Genomic DNA, 24,625 nt, shown 5'->3' with positions numbered 1-24,625 from the left:
GACAGAGGGAGGCGAGGCTCCATATGCAAATATAGCCTGAGTGGGCGGTGAAGCCAGTGCAGCAATGTGAGGACTCTTAGCGAGCCCCGCCCACAGAAGCCAGTTGCCAGGCAACCGCAGGCAAAGGGTGAGCTAGGGAGAAGGAGGGGGGGGGGGGAGGCGGTGCCATGAATTCAACAACTGTTGCCTGATCTGAGCTCTCCCCTCTCAGTCTGTGAACGAGTCAGCCGGCGAAGCTGAGCAGCCAGAGAGGGACAGTGTGTGAGGGTGCAGAGTCTGTGCTTGTGTGTGTGTGTGTCTGTGTGTGTGTTTGTGCACGTGTATGCATGTGTGTGGGTGCGTTTGTGTGTGAAACAGTGAGAGAGCGGAAGTGCAGGTGAAGCCAGGCAGTGTTTTAAAGTGGATGGTACATTGCACTGCTCTCTCTGCCTCTCGCTGGACTATTCCACCAACTAGGACTCACCCCTCGGACTATCCGGACGCTTCCTCCTCCTCTTGGGAACACCTGTGTGCATGTGTGTGTGTGCAGAGGAGACAACAGACTTGGCCCTGCTGATGGTCTCTGGCTGGGGGAGAAGGGGGGACTGCTGCTGACCATGGACTTCCCTCACTAGTAAACGGGGTAAGACTGCAGCCTGCCTGCTGAGAAGGGGGGGGGGGGGGGGGGGGCAGATTATTTGACAGACAGACACAGTCTATGTGCTGGGGTGGGGGCTGGCTGTTTCAACATGGGAGGGGGGGGGGGGGGTTTTGCTCAGATTCAGTGCAGAGTCCATTGTCCGCTGCCTGTGTGGACCCAGCCTCCCTGCTTGCTTGTCTGTCTTGCTCAGCTGTTCGTGACTGTGTCATCACTGTCCTGTGTCGCTCTCTTTTCATCCTCCTTCGCTTCAGGTGCATCCTCCCATCATTTGTTTTTCCTCTCATCCGTCTCTCCTTGTTCACTTTCTGTTGCGGTTCAGCGTCTCTCTGAGGGTAATGGGATTGATTGGGAAAAACCAGGGTATGGCTGGAAGGAGAGGGAAAGATAAAAAAAAGAAGTGTAAGGTAGATATAGATTGGACAAGCAGGTTTTGAAAGGCTGAAAAGAAAAGGAAATTGAGGAGAAATGAGTTTTGCTATCTAACAAGGTTTCGATATTTAAATGTATGATTCAAGTTTCTTATTTAGGTTTAGTTTGACCATAGTTCAATGTGGAAAATGATGCAGGAGGAAGAATATGAATGGACCATTTTAAGATATCATAAGTTATGTTACAGTAAAATAAAATGTCTCTTTCTGAGAGCATCGCCCTTATAAAAATAGACATCACTATATTTTAGATTGTAAAATGTCTTTCTGATCTGTAAAGTTATAGAACACATGCAATTGTTAAATAAAGGATAAATAAACAATACATGTGCAATTTTTAACCGTCTGATCGTGACAAGTCAGTTGATGAAACTAGCCTGTTGACAACAGAACAGTTGCGTGCACTTTTTAACCTTCTAAGATTAATTCACCAGTCCAAAAATAGAAACAAAGGCAAGGTGAGTTTTATTTGTATTGCGGGATCCCAGCAGCAACATGTGACGTCAGACTCTCTGGTGGTTTTGAATACTCCTGGTCTGTGACCGGACGTTACATAATGAGATTTACTCTCCTCCTGCTGAGCTGAAATTCTCTGCTTATTGTCCCACACCCGAAACATTCCTATGGACTTTTGTTTTCCACTGAAGACATTTAATTTATTACATTACATTATATTAAATTAGACTCAACCTTGTCGTCAATGCACATGAAATTGCACAGAAAGCAAGTGGGTTACGGAGACAACAACATGCACTGGCATGTTATTGTCGTATAATCTTAAGTTGTTTCCTTCTACATCTATTTGATTTAGTTTCCTTACACAAAACATTCAGCCAAATGTCTTTGACAGGGCACAACCTGCACACCAGGACTAGAATAACTAGATTAACATGCGGCACTGAGCTGTACTGGACAAATGGAGGATAATCTGCAGCAGTCAAAACAGTCACTCCTTATTGACAGAGAGAGGAAGAATCATTTCCAAAGAAGGACAAAAATATCTTCAAACAAAACACTTACATCATCTGAGTCACTGAGTTCTGTGTTGTGTTCTAGTTGTTATTAAGCCAAACATCTAAACAAGCCATTTCGTATTCTTATTTTGCTTTTATAAGATGTTCTAATGGGTTAAAGAGACATTTGAATAACAACATTCACACGCAACAAATGAGGAGCGGCGGCGGCTCGACCACCTGCTGAGGGTCGGCCACCAACGACTCACTGAAGGGCCCTCGTTCAATAGGCAGCGGCAACAGGCTCAACAAACAGAAAGACAATGCACTTTGCACAAAGCACGAGGTTCTTTCTTTTCGGCAGACATGACGTTTTTTGGCACAGAGTGGTTGTGGATGCAACACACCTCGGCTGTGAGATGGCAAACTCAAGCAATTAATGAAACCATTTATTTTTTATGGCAGCTACAGATTCTGTCAGGTTGCTGTGCGACACTCCCCCCCCCTCCAGTGTCGGCTGTAGCACTCAAAACAAGACAAAGTCATGACTTTGGTTTGACTTATGTGTAAACGCTGACTTCCTCTCAGTGTGTGTAGTTCAAACATATAAAGTCGTTGTCGAGCACTTGACAGCTCAGGGGCAAACTGACATTAACTGACTTATAAAACCTACACTCGGGTCGACTTGATGTAACAAATCCTGATGCACTGATGCTGTTTAAGACTGTTTCTTTCAAGAACTGGCAGCACACGCACATAGAGACAGGAGGTCAAGTAAAGCCAGGTCAAATCTATTGCTTATTAGGGGTTTAGAGAGAAAAACATCAAAATATAGGGCCAAAGATAAGCACACATTGAAGTTAAATTAAATACTAAAATAAAAGCAAACATAAAAAAGCTGCTAGCAACTATCCGGCTTACCCCGCAACCTTAACCAACCTCTTTTATTTTTTTGTCACGAGCGCACTGTCAACTGAGGCGCTCTCTCACCTTGCTGCCTTGCTGAATGCAGATCAATTAAAAAGCCAATAGCTGATGCATCACAGTCAATGTTGTTGCTCCTCTTTTTCTGTCCACACAGTGTTTTAGCCGCGAGGAAACCAAGGACTCCCATAGGACAGTTCAGACACATGGACGTCTATGTGACTAGACAGCTAACTTGTCCCGTCATGTCCTCAGGGACTGTGTCTTTAATTGAAGATGCACTTCACCCATTAACCTGATTCAAACACACAAAAACAAAGGAGAAGAGATGTATTTCAGGTTCTTCTTATTTAACGGAACTACTGTGCGTATACACCCACGCACACACATGCCACTGTTTGCTTTATAAACTCACACTGCCTGATATTAACCCTTTACTATAATATTAAAACATACTTGATAAAGTTAGGAATATTTTAAATAAACTTTAAAACTCAACTGTAGGACTAACATGGTCTAGTTGTAAGGTTAATTTCTTTTTGAGGACACTTGCCTGTCATTGTGTGGATTCAGAAACACAGTCACTTACGCTGTTTCACCACTTTGGGTTTCCTGTGTGTATCTGAGCTGGGCCTCATTGAAAATGCCTCCACACAGTGTCTCTGCTGTCCCTCCAGTCCCCTCCCTACATTGTCCTTTGTCCAGTGCAACATTCCTGGTAATCCAAGTAGCTACCTGCTTCCCTTGAGACTCAGACGGAAACAAATAGTGTGTGTGTGTGTGTGTGTATGTGATTTATTACCTAAAGACAAAGGGGTAGTGTTTTTTTATGTGTGTGGTTGTAAGTGTCGGACCTGATTTAAAAGCTGTAGTTTTGACTTAAAGACGAATAAGCATTGAGGACGAGAGGATGTAATCACACTGGGGAGTCTCAGGTGTTTTGGTCAGATGCATGTGTTTATGTGCTTGTGTGTGTTTGTGTGTGTGTGTGTGCGCATGTGTGTATGTGCCTCATTTATTGAAACCTAAGTTTCTCACAGTGTTGACTTAACAAAATGGTTGTGGAATATGAGTCATTACTTCTCTTTGTGCAATGTGCGCTTGCAGAGGGAGAGTATTGCTTTCCATGGGAGGTGATTAATACAGACACGCAGGCAGATACATGCAGATGGATGTTATTGGTCCCCTGTCAATACAATCCATTTAGGCATGATTATGACCCAACGCAAAATGACTTTTAAATAGTAATAATAGGGATTCAAAAATTATTATTTTCCTTTTTGATTAAACTACAGATTGCTACCTTAGGCCAAGGCGGTTATGTTTTCACAAATGTTTTCATAAATCCACCTGAACATATTTATACAAATCATGGATGTTTGTTTAGGTAACTGATATCTATGAATGTATGAAATTCAGTGCAGTTGAATGAATTAAGGGCCCTGGTGGATGAATGATTTTGAAAAATCTGTACCAAGCAAATATTTATCATTATTTGTTTGGGAAATTACTGATTGTTGAATAATCAATTAATTAGCAAACAATATGAGCTTTTGTTTTCAAGGGGAATTAATGAATTATTTCCTTTGGCTGTCTCACTCTTGTCATTCCCCACCGGTGAAATCTGAAGAGAGGTAACAGAAGTCAAAATGCTGAAAATGAAAGCAGGAGGATTAGACGATCCACTTTTTAGGTGAATATTTTTGCAGCAGCAGCACTTGAGGAGCTCAGAGCTCAGAAAATGGATAAATAGAAACAGAGAGGATGAAATGAACAAAGAGAGAGAGAGAGAGAGAGAGAGATGCAGGAAAAGCCTCTGCAGAGAAACGCCTTGTGTCACTGGAGCTCAGTCTGATAAACACAAGCAGAGAGACTCCACTGCTCTCTGCTGCCTTTCCCTCTCTCTCTCTTATTCTTCAATCCCTCTTTTTATCTCTCTCCTTTTCAATTCCTCTTGCACTCCTCTGCTCGTCCTCCAGCCCCTTTACTGCTGACTCACGCTCTATCAAAGCTTCGTCAGTGTCATGGATCGATCCAGTCGATCTCACTTACTATCTCCTCCATTCCCACCCCTGCACTGGTCGATCTCTCCATCGATGTTCTCTCTTTTTGCACAACACTTGTTTTGCTTTATTGTTTAGCAACCCGGTTACTGTCTGACTAGTTCTACAACTAACATGTAACCTGAGAAACAACTTTTAAATCCTTTTAAGCTGTATAATTCCTCCAATCTTTTTGCTCCAATGACTCACCGCAGAAGTGCTTGTTCGGATATCCTCAGAGGGCACTCCTAAAGAGAGATCACAACTTAAAGCCTTACAGGACTCTCATAGATCCCCCTTTTTATCGGGTGAAGCTTTGTAGAAAATTTTACTTTAAATATCTCATGAGGATTCTTCACATAAGCTGAACTACTGCAGAACTCTTACAGCACGATGGACTGCTACCATTGTTCTTTATAATTTAGATCTTCTTATGGGAAATTCAACAAAAGCTTAAAACAAGTTAACAAGCAAGTTCAAAACCGTCCTCTGACTTTTTTGATGGATGGGGAATCAATAAGGCCTTGAAATGCACCATCATCCACATAATTCACATTGTTCCAGAAAGACAGATGAATGATTTAGTCAGCACTGAATTAGCATTGACCCTCAGTACTCAGCACAGACTCAGAGGTGTGAGGGATGTGGGTGGAGACTGTTGTTGTTGTTGTTGTTGTAGAAGAACCAGGGGCCCATCGACACAATGGTTGCAGAGTTAGAAAGCTAGTTCACTTCTTTCTAGGGTAAATCGCCATGGTAACTTATGTTGAATAGATCCAAAAACATGTCATTGGCCCAGCTACTGACCAATCAGATCATTGGGGAAACATGAGTCATTCTACAGGATCCTGAGTGGGGCAAAACAGCGTACTGCAAAGTGACACATAATGAAGAGCAATATATGTTTTCATTAAATGTGGTTGCTGTTTCAGAGTTCTATCTAATATATACTCACTCTGTCACTGCAGCTCGGAGCAACATGACAAGACTCTGTGACGACAAAATGAAATCCTCTGATGTCGTATTAGAGAAAATGTCAGATCAGAGTTGAATATTTTACCACTATTATAAATGAACGTTTCAGTCGGACTGAGTTCATCACACATCAGCTTCTTCTCTCCTCTTTGCGTTGGCAGCAGAAAGCGATATCACTTACATTTTTTATCTTCATCACGTTTTCATAATAATTTGTTTGTCATCAGACAAAAGCACATAAATGCTCAATTTAATAAGACTCTTCTACCTGTACCTGTATCACAGTTTATGTTTGTTGATATGAGCAGATTTGAAAACAATGCAGGAAAGATGCATGATGTTCACATTTGACTTTAAAAACACATTTATTTCCATTGTTGAAGTTTGAGTTTTCTTTTCATTTGTGTTTATTTAGTATAAAGTTTGCCTGAATTCCTTTGTGGTATCGACACCTCAGGAATCATACACAGTTTTCTTTAGATATAAATGTCAGGTGATTGTATTTGTGTCAGAAATGTTTCACACAATAATAACGTTATTGTTATTGTCTCCCAAAAATCCATTTAATTCTGGAGTCTCTTCGTGCTTGTTTGCCAACTGCTCGACTCAAGACTTGCTCTAACACTTGTTTGCTTCATGTGTAACCGGTACTGCCGCTGCAATAACACCATTTGGTTATTATCATTTTCCAAACTGTGATCTCATAGTGTTGCTCAACTGTCAGATGTCAGAAACTCGTCAGAATTGTCAGTAACCGTGTTGGCAGGATGTGATTGATTGTCAACGTTCATGTTGCTTTGACTTCCTGTTCACTGCTGAAGAGAATGATGTGATTCTCAAGTTCAGCTGAAAGTTAATGACTGGAAAATGAGTCCAGTCACTCAGAGTTTCAGTTTCCTCCTATCTCTCTCTCTCTCTCTCTCTCTCTCTCTCTCTCTCTCTGTCTCTCTCTCTCTTGACATGGAGTGGTCTCTTTCTCTCTCGCTCTTCAGCTGTCCAGAGAGATGTGTACTCTTTTCTTTATTTTCTCTCTTTTCCTCTCACATTGTACGTCTCTATCGCAGCTGCAGTGATTGAATAATACATTGTTCCCAGAGAACCTGGCTGTGTTCGTCTCGTTGTCTCACACACAAGTATCATTGCTACCCAATTGTACCTCTACTTGGAAGATCTGCTCTGACTGTCTTTGTGTCTATATACGACACTCTCCGACCTATATTTTACAGGGATAGTTTACAGGGATAACTTGTTTTTTCAGCTGCTCGTGACATTTAATACACGACATGTCATAAAATCTGTCACATTGGGTATTTCAGTGATGATTGAGAGGGTAGAAGCTCATTTTTAACTGGAAACAGAAAGCAGTCACACATATATACACACACATTTACATTTTATACTAAAATATCACACGACCAGGCTCGAGCTGGCCACTAACTCACAGCAAAGGTCTGTTCGCTCAACCTGAATCCCTCATCTCTGAAAAAAGAGACTGAGAGTTCCTCTTCTTTATCGCTCCATCTTTTCATTCCCTGACACTGGTTTCACCTGGGGGAGCGGAGAAGAAGAGCAGGGAAGGACTATCTGCATTTAAACTGGGTCAGACCCTGCGGCAACAGACACAGACATCTGAAAGTCTTTCTTTTCAGTTTAACGGGTAAAAAATGTGTACATCAACATATGCTGTGCACTTTATTCTTATCTCTTTATCTTTGACCTCTGAGAAAGGTGATCTGAGGACATGGATGTTGATCAAAGCATAAAACAGAGTAGATGTTTATCATCTCTATTTTTTAATGTGCAGCCAATATCGCAATAGTTGATATATCATTTATCAAGTGTCTAACATCAATCTATTCTATTTTTAAACTCAAGATTGTTTCATTAAGCACAGTTTTGATTTAAATATATGTATTTATTATTTTAGTCCTTGCCCTAATTTTTTTAGCAAACATTCCTCTAAAGTCACATCTGCTTGCTCCATATACAAACATTCTTAGATAATAGGTATTTCTGATCTGAACTTTTAGGAAAATGCTACTAATGTGTAAAAAAACAAGCCTGCAAAGGAATTATACTATGTTGTAAAATATGTAAAATACCTGATTGAACCTGTTGATAAATAAATTTGTTCCCAGCAAACATGTAAGAACAGCAATAAGAAATCCTCCGTTGGCCAAAGCAGATTTAAAGGCCCGTCAGGCTTCAGGCCGTTAGAAGCAGATCTCCTCATCCTCGGTTCAAAGCCACTGGCAGCTTGGATGGTGTTTGGCAGCCGAGCTGTTTGTGCTGCGGGGAATCAAGCAACACAAAACACTCTGTAGAGTCATGTTTTGGCAGTTTGAGCCCCCAGGCTGAACTGGAGCATGGGGAACAGGGAGAGGCACACTGTAAACACACACACACACTAACACACCAACACACACACAAACACCTGCTTTTACTTCTATCTCTGTGAGGACACTCAGTGACATGAATAGTTCCCTAACCTTAACCATCACAACTAAATCATATCCTTAAACCCAAGTCTTTGCCCTTCATGGACTCAACAAACATACAAATACAAGAACACACTCACTGTAGGATGATACTGTTCATCAGTGTCTTTGTCTGAAAGGCTTTAAGTGGCAGCTTCAGTGACGGCACATGTTCTCCTGAAACTACTTGAGTGCTCGGCATGAGTCCTTTCTGTTTCTTTGTATGAGATCTTGAGTCAAAAGACACTTACACTCATTCACCTGAACACTGGAAAATAAAGCTCTTCAATCAATGTGAAAAAAGCAGTCAGCTTGCAACTAGATACAGTCTTTAGTATCTGTGTTGTATGAACTGCAGGATAATGTTGTTGTTGAATCCTCTGCTTTAACTTTGCTATCAGAGTGGGCCAGCTCACTGCGAGAGTCTTCCAACTGGCTCGTCAAGCCTTTGTATCTCCACTCCTCATCTCTTAAAAAGAAGACAGGGTCTCCTATCAGAGCTCTGAGATGAGCTTTGTGGTCAGCCTACGCCACCTTGTCGTTCCGGTTTTTCATGGTGGTGCGTGATGGTTCGTTTGTTGGTACTCTTCAATTTCTCTTCTTCTGTTAGCTCTGCTTTCCATGGTGTCTTCTCTCAGCTGTGAATGTGACAGTTCTGAATCTGCCAATGAAGTAAATATCCCCAGTTATAGTAACAGTCCAAAGCTGATTTCAGACGTGATGACGATGTCTGCATAAGACTAACCCAGCGGGAGATTTTTCAGGGTCAGACATGTTGACAACATTCAGGTCAAGGGGATGTGTCTGGAAAGAGAGTGTAGTGCATGATTTTTTTTTTTTTCAGCGCAGTAGCATTGAACATTATCGTCATCTTTACAGGAGTCTCCTACGTGTTTAACGCCTCTTTTTCCTCTTCAGTCCGGCGTCCATCTCTTGTTAGAAACATCATCACAACAATTTCCTGCTGTTTTCTCACATGGACTCACTCTGACATTTTACCAGGTGGCCTGCAGGAAAAGTTCTGGAAAATCTCTGGAGCTACTGACTCAGACATTTGCGTTCTCAAGATCATGCCCTCATGTGAAGTGCATGTCTGAAGCCGGTTTAGCAAAGTCCATACATTTGGGACTGACTGTTGAGGAGGATGTACTATGTTAGTGAGGACTTCATATGAAAAGCTTCATATTGAGCGCAACAGGTGTCAAGTGGCCCACTGTGTTGGTTTGCCCAGTTTTTGAATTGTTGTGGGGGAGTGCATAGGGGGGTGAAGCCTATTTTCTTGCCGCACACTGGGATCCTTATTCATCTGCAGGGATATAAGGAGACTGGTCCGAGGAATGCTAAAGAGACCTTTATCCTTCATTTTCTTTCTCTCACAGACTCAGCCTCCGACCCCATGTTGGCTGATGGCACAAGTGTAGTCTCAGTTAATGTGGTGAATGGATCGTTTTTTTTTTTTTAAAGCAGGTACTGTGTGTATGTTGCTGTCATTTCTCCATTGTTAACAGAAATACACAGCACAATACATACAGTACAAGTAGTCTTGTGTTAGAAAGAACTGAGTATCCATTGTTCAGCCAAGAAATCTACATCAAAAAGACTTGTGTGTGTGTGTGTGTGTGTGTGTGTGTGTGTGTGTGTGTTTTGTAATACTCATGTTGGGGACCCTAAATCGGTTATAGGATATAAAGTGTCCAGGGAATCAATGTAGGCCTAAGTCAGTGTATTTTCCTCTGAAGTCATGGAGACACGACAGTGTGTATCAGTCCTTAAGCTTCTTTCCCTCGTTCCTCACAGTTCTCAGACTCTCCTCTAACCTCTTTCTGCAGTTAATTTCATTTTTGTATTCTTTCTTTCCTTTCCCTTATCCCGACTTTTTAGTTCAAATCTTCTTTTTCTACACCTATTTCTGCCCCCCTTCCTACACCCATAGCTTGATCCATGCCTCTCTCACACCCTCCCCACCTTTCTGGTACTCACTCTTCACCCCACATCTCTCCGGCTCGTCTCAGGGATTTTGTCTTTACCTGCTCCCTCTCCCTCACTCTGCGTTTCAGCTGTTCAGTCATGCTGAGTTAAGTCCTTGTTCTCCGTTGCGTTAGACTACATTTGAGCCGCTAAAGAGCTGAACTAGATGGAGCGGGACCTGTGACCTTTGACCGAGGCCACCCTTTCACCCCTGTCACCCTCCAGACCCCCACTGTCAACCTAAGACCATTCCCACAATGACAGGGATTTACTAAATGGTAAATCCTTCCTAGAACTGAATCCACAAGTTTCTCTGCATTAACTGGTCAGCCTTGATTTGTGAACACCTCTCTCAAACATAAAACACAGTAGAGTTCTTAATTCCAAAGGACCTCCATGTCTTAAATGATAAATTCACTACGTATAAAAGATTGTAATGTGTTATATTTAATCATAAGAACATTTGGCTAGTTTTCTTTGGTTTTCTTTCCCTTTTCTTATTTTCTTCTTCTTTATTTACACATTCACTGTATTTCTTAGCACGCCATGTGTAGTTATTTTCAGGAGGAATAAAACTCCTGTAAGTCCACTTCAATTATTATACAGCTTCACCAAATTTCACACACTCATAGAAAGCAGTTCCCTAGATATGCCAGATCTTTCATCGAGAAATCCATGAATTATTTCCTGGACAACCAGTGTAAATGTGAACAAAATGCTCTATCTCACAATGTTAGAGAAAGTAAATTCCTTGATCCACCTTTGTTCAGAACCAGCCCACCATTCCATCAGGTTACTCATTAAATGGGTTCAGTAGTTTTTGTGTAGAGACAGACAAACTCACACTTAGCAATGAAACATCACCTCCTTGGCAGAGGTAATTATTTAGAATATTTCCTTTATTACAATGTTCACAGATATTTCAGTGACACTAAGTTGACTGTTTAGGTAGTGGGAAATAATTTGGCTTATCGGTACCATGCTCCCGTGGCCCCCTAGTTGCTTGATTCCTTTACATTTTGTGATCCCTGCCCTATTAAAACCCATACTGTGACAGCCACTGGCAGCTCCTGTCAGCAATGTCACGCTGGATTTAAATACAGCAATGATAAAACATCTAACAATGAGGACTGGGAGAAAAGTTCTGAAGTTATAAGGAGTATGTCTTTAATAAAGTGGATCCATAAAGATTTCCCATGTGTTAGAAAATAATATGAACAGTAAGAACTCTATAAGAGAACAGAAGGGTAACAGAAAATGAGGAAGGTAATGGCGGCATTACTGAGATAACAAAAATAAACCGTGCTCTTTTTCTTTCTCGCTGACGTCCTCCAGGGTGGCGTGGAGGAGCGGGTGTGTCCGGTCATCATGTGCACGCGAGCCAGTCCTGACCCCGTCCCTGAGTGCCAGCTGTTCCCGGGAGAGGTGGAGGGCCCTGAAGAGGAGGTGGCAGACGACGGCAGGGAGAGGGAATCGGACAGAGACAGCGCTGTGGAGAGCACCCAAGGGTCGGACACCTCAGACGGGCTCATCAGAGCGGGGGACAAGGAAGACGCACTCGGCGATCTCTTTTTCCCGGGGGAGAAGTAAGGACCTCTGTCTGTTTGTTGGTTTGTTTGTTTATTTGTTGTGGATTACGAAAAAACTACTAAACTGATTTCCACCTTACTTTGCCTGGGCCCAGAAAGGACCCATTTGACTTTGATGCATATGCGGATCCAGTTTGTTTTTTTCACATGACATTTAGGTTCATCAGACCACTTCCGTTTTTAGTTTCTATTTCTACACTAACAACTAGACAGTCATCCGTGTGTTCACTTCCTCTTTCCTGTGTTTCTCACTGCCTCTAAATTAAACTCCAGTTGGACGGCACTCAATGCTGTTTCTCTCTCTCTGAAGGAAACATATATTCTTAAGTTAATGTACAAGTACATTTACTGTGTGTTAAAAATGTTGATTCTGTCATCATGTGATCAAGATCTTAAGCTCATCCTGTGCTTCTTCCATTACTTATGGAGTGTCTTTCTTCTAATTTGACTCCCACACATGATTATGAATATAACACCAACCTCTCCCTGTTGTTCCTCAGGTGTGGTCAGACCAGCGTCTCAGTGACCTCTGACCTATCGACACGTTCCTCGGCTTCTCTGAACGAGGAGCAATTTGAGGACTACGGGGAGGGGGAGGAGCCAGACTTCGCTCTCAGCAGCCCCTGTCCGGACGACGAGACTCGTACCAACGGATACTCGGACCTCGGTTCATCTGTTCCCTCGAGGTAAGGGAGAGAAAATAAAATGCTCTTTGCGTGATATTGCATGATATTTCAATCAGGAGAGAGTGATAGAGTGATATCAACTTGATTATATTATTATGAACAAGATGAGGAGACTTTGGAGCTTAGACCAACACAGGAAGTAGAACGCCATGGAAGCAGCCTGATGACTTAGGTGCTTTGGATGTAAAGGAGACCCCCCCCCCCCGCTCAGAGCCCATAGACCCTGGTAGAGATGATGAAGAATGCAGTATGACGTTGGGAGGTTCAATGAAGGCTCCTGATTGGTCGATTTGAAGGGAGATGACCTGGTAGATGTGGGTCACTCAGGGACTGCGGTAGTGGACTAACAGCTGAATGACAGGTGGGAGAGAGAGAACATTTTAAATTCTGATAGCTTACAGGTGATTGGCTGAGGGCGAGTGTGTCAGGTTGGGATTGGATGTAAACATGTGACCTACATTAGCCAAGTTTGATTAGTAAGAAACTGCAAAAAATCCAGATCTTTATGTTTGGGTTTGACAAAAAACCCAATGCAGGAAAACAGTGAGGTCACAATAATTACCTCATAAATAACCTTCATTAGCCTGAATTAGAATGAATGTGATTATCATGTAGGTTTCTTTATTTGCTTCTGGCACGGTAGCAATCGCTTCCTGCTGGGAACCACAGTGCAGATAATTAATACATTTCACTTCTTCTGTGCTGTAATGCTGATGGGGGAAAATGTAAATCACTGCCCAGTTTCTGGAGCTCGAACTCTGTTAAATACATTTTTGCTTGAGCCTCCACTCAGCAAGCTCGACAGCCTTTACCTGACTGATTATTCTGAGTCCTGACTGTGTAAGTTTGGTTTTGGAGTTCTCCCCCTTGAGGCCACATTAAATATTCATCAAAAAGCCTGCGCTTAATGGGATTAAGTCTCCCGGCTGATAGACCAGCAATACTGCTCCATGCTCCTTCCACGCATACCAAGCAGACAGAATCCTCCAAATGCAGTTGGCATGGAGATTTTAATTCAGAATGAGGCCCCTGTTTATTAGAAGTTTTAGACAGCTCAGCATGGGAAAGAAGTCAAGTTACAGAACAAAGTAGGTTAAAGGTGCACTTGTTAATTTTGATGTAGGGCCACTTAAACCAGAACAAACTCTCCTAAATCATTGGGTGTAAAGATTCGAAACTCAACTGTGCTGACTTCTATGGGATGCATAGAAAACCTTGATGGTTATAACTGTTAAGATCATCGTCTCAATGGAGCTCTTTGCGACATATTTTAACACAATAAAATAAAATGGAGTCCAATTTCTTGATTCAAATATTCCCTCCAAAAAAGTGCTGATAGTGACTTCTCATGTAGAAATATAATTTGACTGGACACAGTCTCTCTCTCTCTCTCTCTCTCTCTCTCGCTCGCTCTCTCACACTAAACTTGTGTTTACTTGCATATAGAGCAAGGAAGCATGATCCAGTCAGAACAGAAGAAACGTTCTGGATGCATGTTAATGAAAGGTGTGAACACACATACTTAACACAGTCCACTTGTGATCGGCTCTCTCAGGACATATGTTAATATCGGCTCTGAATGGGGCCCTTGTCTCTCTTTCTCTCTTTTTGAGTCTCATTTTATTGGGGTTTCTTAGTGGCAAGCTGGATCGGTTTTTAAAGCTCTCTTGGCAGCGGCTACTTGGTTTTATACACTCAAATGGAGACTCAATGCTCTCACATGCACATGAAATCCAAGTCGGTTCACTTTAAATTGACTCCAGAGTGTTTTCATTGGCACATAAAAATTGTGTGCGTGTGTCTTTGTGTGTTTACAGTGCAGGACAGACTCCTCGTAAGGTGCGTCAGCCTTACCCCGGCGAACTGATGGATGTCTATTGCTCTCAGTGCAGCAAAAAGGTCAACCTCCTAAATGACCTGGAGGCTCGCCTGAAGAACCTCAAGACTAACAGGTAGAAACACACAAACATGCACACAGTCACACACAACAGTATTACACATGACAAACACCTACCAAATACCGGTGGTTATTGCAGTGGTTGCTACAAAAATAATATTTTTGTGCAGTGTAATGCGTTTCCCTGCTCTCAAACCTTTCCTGCTAACCTCCATACTTTCAAATCAAATAGCCACCATATATGTGCTGACTGCGCTTTGTCCTGTCAGTTTAATTTAAATAATTGATCATAATTCCACCTTCTTAAAAATTCTGTCGCAGCGGCACAATAACCGATTCCACAAACAAAAGCGTCTCATTTAAAACAGGTAGAGCGACATATCTCCGTGAAGTCTCTGCGGTTATTATTCTGGTAGGTTGTCTGTACCCACACATGAAAAGAGACTGAGGCTGACTTAAGGACCTTTTCAATTAGTATCATTTAATAGGCAAGATGTGATATAATTAAAAGTGTGTTTAAAGCGTTCCTCCACCTGCTTCATGCACAAACAAATGATCATTCACATGCTCACACGCACAAGCACACACCGAAAAACACTAATTGATAGTTACATAAGGATGTCACTCCTGTGCTTACATCATCAGCCACTGTAATGTGGAAGCCTATTATTGGAACCATAATCCTTAGTGACCATTAATAGCTGTGAGGTGTACCTGCAAACACATGTGCTAATATCAATAATGTTGATGAGAACCGTGTGTACTGTTTAGTTACTCTGCTGCTGACTCTGCAGGTTGTCTCCCTATAGAGAGACAGATCTATAATCCAGCATGTCTGTCCCTATTAGGCCTGTGCTTTCCCCTTATGAATAATGAAGCAGATATGAGTATAAAGACAGAGTCAGAGTGGAAAAAGCAAGAATAGGAGAGTGAGATGTATATCGATCGCGGAATTGACTTTGTGAGCTCGTAGGAAGTGGATCTGAAAAGTATGATGATGGGATTTTATTTTGACAAAAAAGGAGGATATACTCAAACGTGTATGAACATAGGGCTGTGCAATAAAACAAGTTTTGGCTCAGCAGACATAGGTGAAATTCTATTTGTATTGACATACCGTTTAATGTTTATTTCTCTCTCTCTTTCCACTCTATTTGTCACAGTGAAGAGACAAAATCTGACTGGCCATCAGCAATTATTGTTCCAGTATATTGTTGCAACAAGACGTATCCATGGCGATTCACTCTAACAAATTGTCTGTGTTTTGCTTTCTGCCTTTGTAGCCCCAACAGGAAAATCTCCAGCACGGCGTTTGGAAGGTAGGTTACCTGTGTGTGTGTGGTGTGTGTGTTTGTGTGTGTGAAAAGGTCACTCCCTTGTTCTCTGTGTTTATGCATTAGACAGCCTGAGATGCACGTGTTTGCTTTATTTGTTGACACACTCACAGCTGAAGATAGAGCGAGATTAGCAATCCTTGCTTCCTTATCACTCTGCAGCCCGACCATTGAGCTTTAACAGCCAGTTAATTACTAACTAGTTATCCAGAGATAAAACACAATGTCTGGATGAGATTTATCAGATCTATAAACAGAGACGTTGGGGAAGCACATTGGTTTTTCTTCTGGGCTGCAGAGAAAGCAGCTTTTCAGTGACGGCCACTTCATGGCCGGTCGGTCTGTACTGACTGAAATGTTTTGTATCCAGGCCTTTGTCCTATTTCCACCCTCTGTAACTGAATTACAGTGACATAGTGAAAATGGCCTGTCAGACCTGATCTATGTATTCAATATAAGGTTTGGCTCCCTCTGCTTGTTCCCTCTACTGTCCTCTCCGTCCACTTTGATTATGTCTTTCATTTTATTGCTCTCTTTATCTTCTGCTTGTTCTTTCTGTTTCCTCTCCTCTCCTCTCCTCTCCTCTCCTCTCCTCTCCTCTCCTCTCCTTTCCTCTCCTCTCCTCTCCTCTCCTCTCCTCTCTAATCTCAATAATGGACCAGAAGCTTGTTGTTGATACATTTTTCCATCAGTGAAAGAGGGGTCATATTGGCATGTATGCCCTACTTGACTGAGTAGCACAGTCCCATATACACACAAACACACACACTTGTGTGGGTGTCTCTGTAAGGCTACTCATTTTATTTCTGCTTGCACGAGCTCTCCCTTGTGTGCTTGTATTCCTTTATCATTTATCTTCCAGCAGCCTCTATGCAGGGCAGATCCCACTTACTTTCAGTCTCTCTCTCTCTCTCACACACATACACACACACAAACACACACACACACCAGATATTTCTTACAAGGATCTATCCTCAGCTGGTTCTTTCTATCCCTGTGTGTTTGAGCAGGCAGCTTCTCCACAACAGCAACTTAAGCAGCAGCAATGGCAGCACGGAGGACCTGTTCCGAGACAGTATCGACTCCTGTGACATTGACATCAATGAGAAGGTATGAATATGTGTGTGTGTGTGTCTGTGTGTGTGTCTGTGTGTGTGTTGCAGGTTTGTCCAAATGCTATGTTGTGAGCTCTTTTAACCACCAAATAGATGTTCTTTGGGAAGTACTGGCTTTCTGTATTCCTGTTTGACTATTAACAAACCGTCCAATAATATACACTATATAACTCACATTCAGCTCTTATTTGCACTGTTAGAAGTGACTCTAAAATACCGGAGAGTGAAGACGTCTACCACTTGGAGGTGGATGTACAGCTTGAGTCAAAAATGCTTTATATATGATCATCCCTGTCAGGATTCCTCTTGTGTCTGCATATGTCATGATCATTTTGTGTTCAGCTTTCAGTAAATCTTCTCTGATTCCCTCAGGTGACTTCTCTGGAGAAGAAGGTAGCGGAGCTGGAAAATGAGATTCTGATGAATGGAGATCTCAAGTCCAAGCTGAGGCAGGAGAACACACAACTAGTTCACAGGTACAGAAAGCTGTTCTTTCAAAAATGAATGAGATTTATTTTAGAAAACGTAGGTTGGCTGTGGTGCAAGTTTTTTTTTCTCCAACTTACTTATCTGATCATCAGACATAACGTTTAGAACTTAGCGTTTCAAAAAGTAACAGTTTGTGTATCATGGTGTCAGGGTTAATGAGCTGGAGGAGCAGCTGAAAGACACAGAGACACGAGCAGATCAAAACCTGCAGGAGGGACTGAGGCGACATCGAGAGGCCTACGGCAAGATGGAGCGAGACAAGAACACACAGACAGAGCTGCTGAACAACCGGTGAGACACATACACACACGTACACTACTGCAGACAAGGTAAAGACTTCTGTTTTCAGTATGAGTCAGTGTTGCTTTTAAATCCCTTGATATGGGGAAACATGCACATTGACGTGTCTGCAAGTTCAGAGAAAAATACTGTGAAACCGTTTGGGTCTTAGATATTCCTCCTTCACATGAGTCGGCTACTTCTGGAGCCACAGAACTGACTGTGTTTGTTTGGCTGAACCTGTTCTATAGGACTGAACTGACTATGAGGCACTCATTGATATATAAACTTACACTGACACGGTGGATCCTTTGTTTTTCAGAGTTAAGCAGCTGGAGGAGGAGAACTGCGAGATGTCTCTTCACATGTGCCGACTCAGGTCACAGACGGAGAAACTGGATGAGGTAAGTCATGTTCACTTGTCCATGTATATTTGTTCATTTTAATCCTGTTTGTCTTTTCGTTACTCTGCTTTTTTAACTTTGTTTTTAAAGAACACATCTTCTGCTCAGTTTTGCGCGTTTTTTTCTCTACTTTATGATAAAGGTTTTTGTGTTTGTAAATGTCATCGTAGTTAAAAAGCCCAAAGTCTGCGATAAAGTCATAAACAATACTGCTCGTCAAGGCCCGGATATAACTTCTCAGTCGTCCGGCCGTTGCTACCGCGACATAATTATGACATGTGACTCAGTATTTGCATAATACATGCCTAGTGGCTAGTCTGGCACAGCCCTTGAAACACCCAGGTGAAGCAAGAGCAGAAAAACTAAAAGTTGACCAATCACAACAGAGCGGGCCAGCTGGCCAATCAGAGCAGACAGGGCTTTATCAGGAGCCTTAAAGAGACAGAGTTTTCTGAAAGGCAGCGCATGTCAATGACTTCAAATAATAACCCAAATAATAATGATTAACCTGAATATGAGCATGTTATGTTTCCTCTAATACATTGTGCTGATGCTTTAAGCAGAGTAACTTGTGAGGGACTGTCATTTTAGTGACAGGATGAGGTGGGAGAACAGCTGCGTATTGAACCACACCTCTATTTTGAGGGTAAATAAGAAACACCAAACTGGATACCTGTCAGTCATACATGTTGTCGAATGTGCAGCCAAAAGTGTCAAGGAAACAAAACTCTTTGTATTGAAACTATTCTTAAATTCATGCAATCTTAAACCAGGCCTGTGTGTGTATGTCTGTCCATTGTCAGGAGAAGCAAAGAATGACGGACAAGTTGGAGGACACCAGTCTGCGCCTGAGGGACGAGATGGACCTCTACAGGAAGATGATGGACAAACTGAAACAGAACAGACTCCAGTTCCAGAAAGAGAAGGACGCCATGCAGGAGGTGGGAGGGTCGTTCTTTGCAATCACTCACAGACACGCTAATCAAAATGGATCTGTTCTACTGCTTACTCTCTGTCCCTCCTCTCCCTCGCTCACTCTCTCACTGCAGTTATGTCACCTCATACACCTACACTTGGAAAAAAGCTGCATAGACATTATATAACGTTGTTCGTCGGCCCTTTATCTTTTGTCCAGCTGATAGAGGACCTGCGTCGAGAGCTGGAGCATTTGCAGCTGTTCAAGCTGGAGACGGAGAGGCCTGGCCGCGGACGCACCTCCTCCACGAGTCTGGCCGACTTCAACTGCAGGACCAGGGAGGTGGAGCTGGAACACGAGGTCAAGAGACTCAAGCAGGTACTGCTGATGAAAGTCTCTCTCTGCAAATACTTTACCGTGTACGAGTTGTAGCTCTTGGTCTTTCGGGATGTCTGCGTAGTGAGGAAGCTTTAAGATGCTGAGATGATCATAAAACACCTTCATTTAGATTCAGAACCCTGAATCCTGTATTGCTGAGCTGTTATTGAAAGATCAGGCCCGTTTAAGTATAGGTTGCACTGAAAAGTTGCACAAGGTGTCTCTATAGTGATTTACCTTAATATGTCACAGATTTAATACAGTAGAAAATGGAAGGTGTTTAATGTCACACATGATACTATTTATTTCAAGAAGTGGAAGAAGTGTGTCTTAATGTACTATGTGGCCTGTCTCTGACTTCAGTCAGTCTTTACAGGATGTGAAATATTGTAATACAAAAAAAACATTCCCTGATTATTTTTTGACAAAGAAATGCTTTACACACAGAGACATAATTAGAAATTTGTGTTTTTATGCCATTCATCTACTTTTTTCTGTAAAATGGCACGGTTTCTGTACATAAACAGTACATTACTCTTATATTATATATATATATATTTACCAGATCTGTAGCTCTTGGAGGAAATAGATGCAGGTTGATTCAGGTGGTTTCAGTTGATGCAAATCATAGATTCATGCGCAAATTACAATTATTTCTGCAGAGCTCGGTGCACTTAACCAGGCTCTCACAGTGGTTTCCATTTAACATGATGTGTTACTGTGTGTGACCGTGCCGATAGTGTGGACAGTTGGTTGGTCAAGATCATGTTGGCTCTTCTCATTCCCTTAAGGTCCCTTTAAAGCAGCACTATCCTAAGCATAGTGTGCTAATAGTGATGTAACAGAGAGTCCAGTGGACTTGGTTTCACTTTTCCCAAAGTAAATTTGCCTCTAGGTATCTGCCAACCAAAGTTAGAGACTAAGATATCAGGTTCCTGCTTCCGGTCTCAGTGCACAGACCTGATGCAAAGTAAACATGAGAGATAAGGGAGCCGATGAGAGTGTTACTCAAATGTCATTTGACTCGTAAAATAAGTTTTCTGGAAGCTGACATGTCCTCCTGTGGAGTGGAAAGTGTGCTTCCACTGACTTTAGCCAAAAGTAATTATCAAAGGGAGAAGTTGCCATCTGGCCTTAAGTTAACTGTGAAGTGATGCACAGCCAGTTAGAATGGATTGCTGATTCATATAGTGTGTGCATTTGAACAGAGACTGATATAGGATGATGTAAGATGTTCTCCTGTAGCCTCGAGCCAATCCCGTCCCACTGAAGTGCAGACGAGGAAGAAGAGATCATATTTTTATTACCAGCTGCAGTCTGCAGATAATTTCTTTCATGTCTTTCTTTATATCACCGTATACGTACATGTATATTTATGTATAGAGCGGTAAAGTGTTCCCAGGGGACACATTCTGGATGCATTTCAGTACGAGGTGTGAACGGACGTACTTACAACTGTCAACTTGTCATTAGGTCTCAGGATGGATGTTAGCACCAGATGTGATCAGGGTCACTCTTGCCTGTGCGCCTTTGTTAATGTCTGTATATGTGTGTCCAGCCGTTTGCGTCCCAGGACTTTCCTCCCTCTGAATTCCAGCACCTGGTGTTGTCCGGGGCTTGGTTCCATCCTGGCCTGATGGTAAAATTGCTTCTATGACATCTGACCTCCCCGATTAACCACTAATCACATTGGAGTAGAGTGGATTTGCCCAGGCTGAATTGGGGTCAGTGTTGCAAACACCCCTTTCACAACTCATGGTTAAAAATGGAACGAGGGTATAAAGCAAACTGACCTCTTGTCAGCGCTCGCGGGCAACCTAATCATGGAGCTTCCATAACAAAGCAGGGGAGCAGTTTGTCCTGTAACACGCGTAACCCATGTAATGTCCTGTAGGTGTCGCTGAAATAGATGTGCATTGCTGTGTTTGCTGCTGGCTGAGGTACCACATGCAGTGTTTTGGCGTAAGGGCTGAGTGAGGCTTGAGTAGTGGTCATTTAAAAAAAAAAACATAACATAATCAGCTTTAATGTGCTTGTGTGGTCCAGATGCATATCTCATTCGCCCTCTTGTCTCTCTCTCTCTCTCTCTCCCTCCCTGACTCTGTATCATAGGAGAACCAGAAGCTGAGGGAGCAGAACGATGATCTGAACGGTCAGATCCTCAGCCTCAGTCTCTTTGAAGCAAAGAACCTGTTCGCCACTCAGACCAAGGCCCAGTCTCTGGCTGCAGAGATAGACAATGCCTCGAGAGACCAGGTACAATTCGGAGAGCAGAATCATTCTACGTACATTACATTATGAGCATACAGTTCAGTTAAAGTGGTGTCTCATTAATGACAATGAAAATGGTCACCATACATTATTATGAACAATAGACTGTATATAATCATGGACTTTATGACTAATTCCTAAAAGTGAAGCATCTCAATCTGTTGGCTTGATGCAGTATATGTCAGAAATCCGTCCTTCTTCCATGTCAGTGAAGGGGACATGGGCTAAACTAATAATTATAGCATGACAAATGATTTTTACAGTTGTTTGGTTTTAATAAGTTAATTGATGGAGGGAAACTTCCTGATTGACAGCTGAGACTGAAACGATTGGTCGAGCGCATGTCTCGATAGTGAAAGAACTACAGTCTACTACATTTCTCTGTACAAAGAGGATTTGTTTGTTGCTTTTTGTTAATGTAGTTTATTCTTGCATTGGGTCAACAATGGAATGTTTGTATAACGATACAATTAATAAGACTGAAGTGTGCGGTGCTAAAAATAACTGAAATGAAAAGATGTTTGACACACTTCTCTGTCCCCAGCTGATGGAAGCCCTGAAGGAGCAGGAGGAAATCAACCTGCGCCTGCGACAGTACATGGACAAAATCATCCTGTCCATCCTGGACCACAACCCCTCCATCCTGGAGATAAAGAACTAGCAGTGACTCAACTGGAGTGAGACTCATCCTGGAACTCGGGAGGGCGAGGATCATTCCAGTTGCTGCATCAAGACCTGATTCTGTACAGGAAAGCAGAGACAGGGCAGAGCCAGTCGGAAACTGGGACATATAAATAGACATGCATCGCCCCCTGCTGTTTGTGGCTGGAAGGGGACTTCTTCCGCAGCGAAAGCTCAAAGCACTGGTTGCTCACTGACTTTTGATCATACTGCTGCGACTCTGCAGCTTGAACTTTGTTTATGTACGTCCTTTGACCTGAAGACAAAACTGGAGATCCTGCTTTCAGCGATCACTGGACATAATGAACTCGGGATTAGAAACTGGATCGATGTATTAAACCTGATGTGGGTTCTACTGTTTCCTGGTGTAGTGTTGGCTGAGGCAGTTTGGTACAGTGTAGAGAGAGACGTTTAGGACGGTACAGTGAGACAGACAAACAAAGTTGACATGCAAGACTGCAAACCTGAGCGAGACAGACATGAAGGCGGGTCAGTCCACTGCTGTCTTCTCTCCCCCTGTCATGTCGGTGGTCTTTGAAAGGATGTGATTTGCTCGGACCAGCAGGTGTTGAAAGGAGGCTGAGGCAGAAGTGGTGAGAGAAAGAAATGAGGAATGCCTTGATGTGAAGTTGAAAACGATGAATCAAGTAACAGTCGGAAGTCGGATGATGATCCACGGATCCTATCACAGGAGGGTTTTTGTCTTTTGTGAAGTCAGTGAATGTTTATAGAAGGTGAAGTTGTTGGGGGGGTTTATATTCTTGAGACCACGTCTTCCAGGAACTTGAGACAGCACTTGCAGAGTCAATCAGTCCAGTGGTGAACCTTTTTTTCACCAAGAAGTGGCCCTTAGGTTGGATCAGGCGAGTAGCAGAGTGTCACTTTATGAGGCTGCAACCGAGGAGTGTCTTTAAATTGTGTACTTCCGTGGCTGCTGTGTGCCAGCAAGAGCATGAGCTTGTAAGGATTCTCTCCGTTGATAGCAATAGACCCAATGATTTTGCACAGAAATGTTATGAAATGAATGTATAGGACGTACGGTGGAGTGGCGAGTAGCCATTGTGACGTGGTTTACTCATCTCTCTCTACTCAGTAAAAATCAACTCAGAAACTGGATGTGAGCGTCCATCACCTTTTTGGTACAAAAGACTGGATTAGTACAGTTTTTTTATTCCCAACTTTATTCAAGAACGTGGTCTTTAGTTTGACTGCAGGATATTTCAGATTTCCTGCGCTCCCACTGCGTCTGTGCGCACATGAAACGTCTGCTCCATGATTTCTTCTCTGCTCTTGGTTATCTTTTCTTCTGCGGTTGGATTATTTTGTGCGATAAGTCTTTCAAAATTCCCCAACCAATAGAATGCTCGTCGTAGTGTTAAAAATGAAATTGTCCCGCCCCCACATCGCTGGTGTGTTAGCTTTACTGCACAAGCAAAATCTGAATGTGCCACCAATAAATCCTGCTCTCAAACAGAAACACCACGCTGTCCAATAAAGACGGGGGGGGGGGGGGGGGGGGGAATCCCACAGATTAGCAATCTCAATCTCCGAAGCCTACAGGTCTCAGATTGTAGGGAATGGCTCTCTGGTACTCTCTTATTCTGTAAATATCATGAATGTACTACTTGATATTTCACTTTGTGTGTGGCCAAAAAAAGGCTTTTTGAATTGAAACCTGTTAAACGCGGTGTAAGACGTGTACAGTATTCTGTAATGCAGTGAGGTCGTTCTTTATAAGATGGGAAATATTTACAATCTGCTGTGTCATGTAATGATTTAAAACTTGAGTTTTGCTTCCTTGCACAAAAAAGACGTTTGTTTCCTTTTGCATGGATCAACTTTTCTTCTGTCTGTGCCTTTTTGAGGACTTTTTTCAGGAAGACGTTGCTATAGATTTCCACAGGTACGTTTCTATGTCTGTGTCTGACATATTTTCTGGAATTTCTTGAAATGTTGTAATTATATAGTGATAATTTGTATTCACGTGCCACTCACCACTGTTTTTTCAGATTGACAAAATGAGATTTTATACAGTTTTATCATGAGAGACCTTGTGATTGCCTCAGATGTTCACATTAGAAAAGCACTATAGCACACTGCTTTGTATGGTACGCAGTCCAGCTTAGCAAATTGGGAATATTTGATCAATTTTATATTTAATGCAAAATTTTATGTCTTA

The 24,625-nt window shown here is 42.4% G+C and overlaps 1 protein-coding gene across 2 annotated transcripts; it reads left to right on the top strand.

Moving 5' to 3' along the window:
* Positions 1-225: 225 nt before the first annotated feature.
* Positions 226-23,967, top strand: rab11fip4b (RAB11 family interacting protein 4 (class II) b). 2 transcript variants are annotated; one of them, XM_062387151.1, is made up of 14 exons: positions 226-622; positions 11,743-11,993; positions 12,497-12,682; positions 14,500-14,634; positions 15,863-15,898; positions 16,924-17,023; positions 17,401-17,504; positions 17,668-17,808; positions 18,119-18,200; positions 19,004-19,141; positions 19,336-19,494; positions 21,053-21,133; positions 21,607-21,750; positions 22,310-23,967. In XM_062387151.1, exons 2-14 carry the CDS (start codon positions 11,776-11,778, stop codon positions 22,424-22,426), a joined length of 1,641 nt encoding a protein of 546 aa, XP_062243135.1. In that variant the 5' UTR covers positions 226-622; positions 11,743-11,775; the 3' UTR covers positions 22,427-23,967. The 2 variants fall into 2 exon arrangements, with proteins under 2 accessions (XP_062243135.1, XP_062243136.1); XM_062387152.1 differs by lacking the exon at positions 21,053-21,133.
* Positions 23,968-24,625: the final 658 nt, after the last annotated feature.

The sequence above is a fragment of the Platichthys flesus genome, chromosome 5 (assembly GCF_949316205.1).
Source record: "Platichthys flesus chromosome 5, fPlaFle2.1, whole genome shotgun sequence".
Taxonomy (NCBI): Eukaryota; Metazoa; Chordata; class Actinopteri; order Pleuronectiformes; family Pleuronectidae; genus Platichthys; species Platichthys flesus.
Note: the sequence above shows the minus strand (reverse complement) of the source record. Positions and strands in the feature narration are given on the sequence as shown.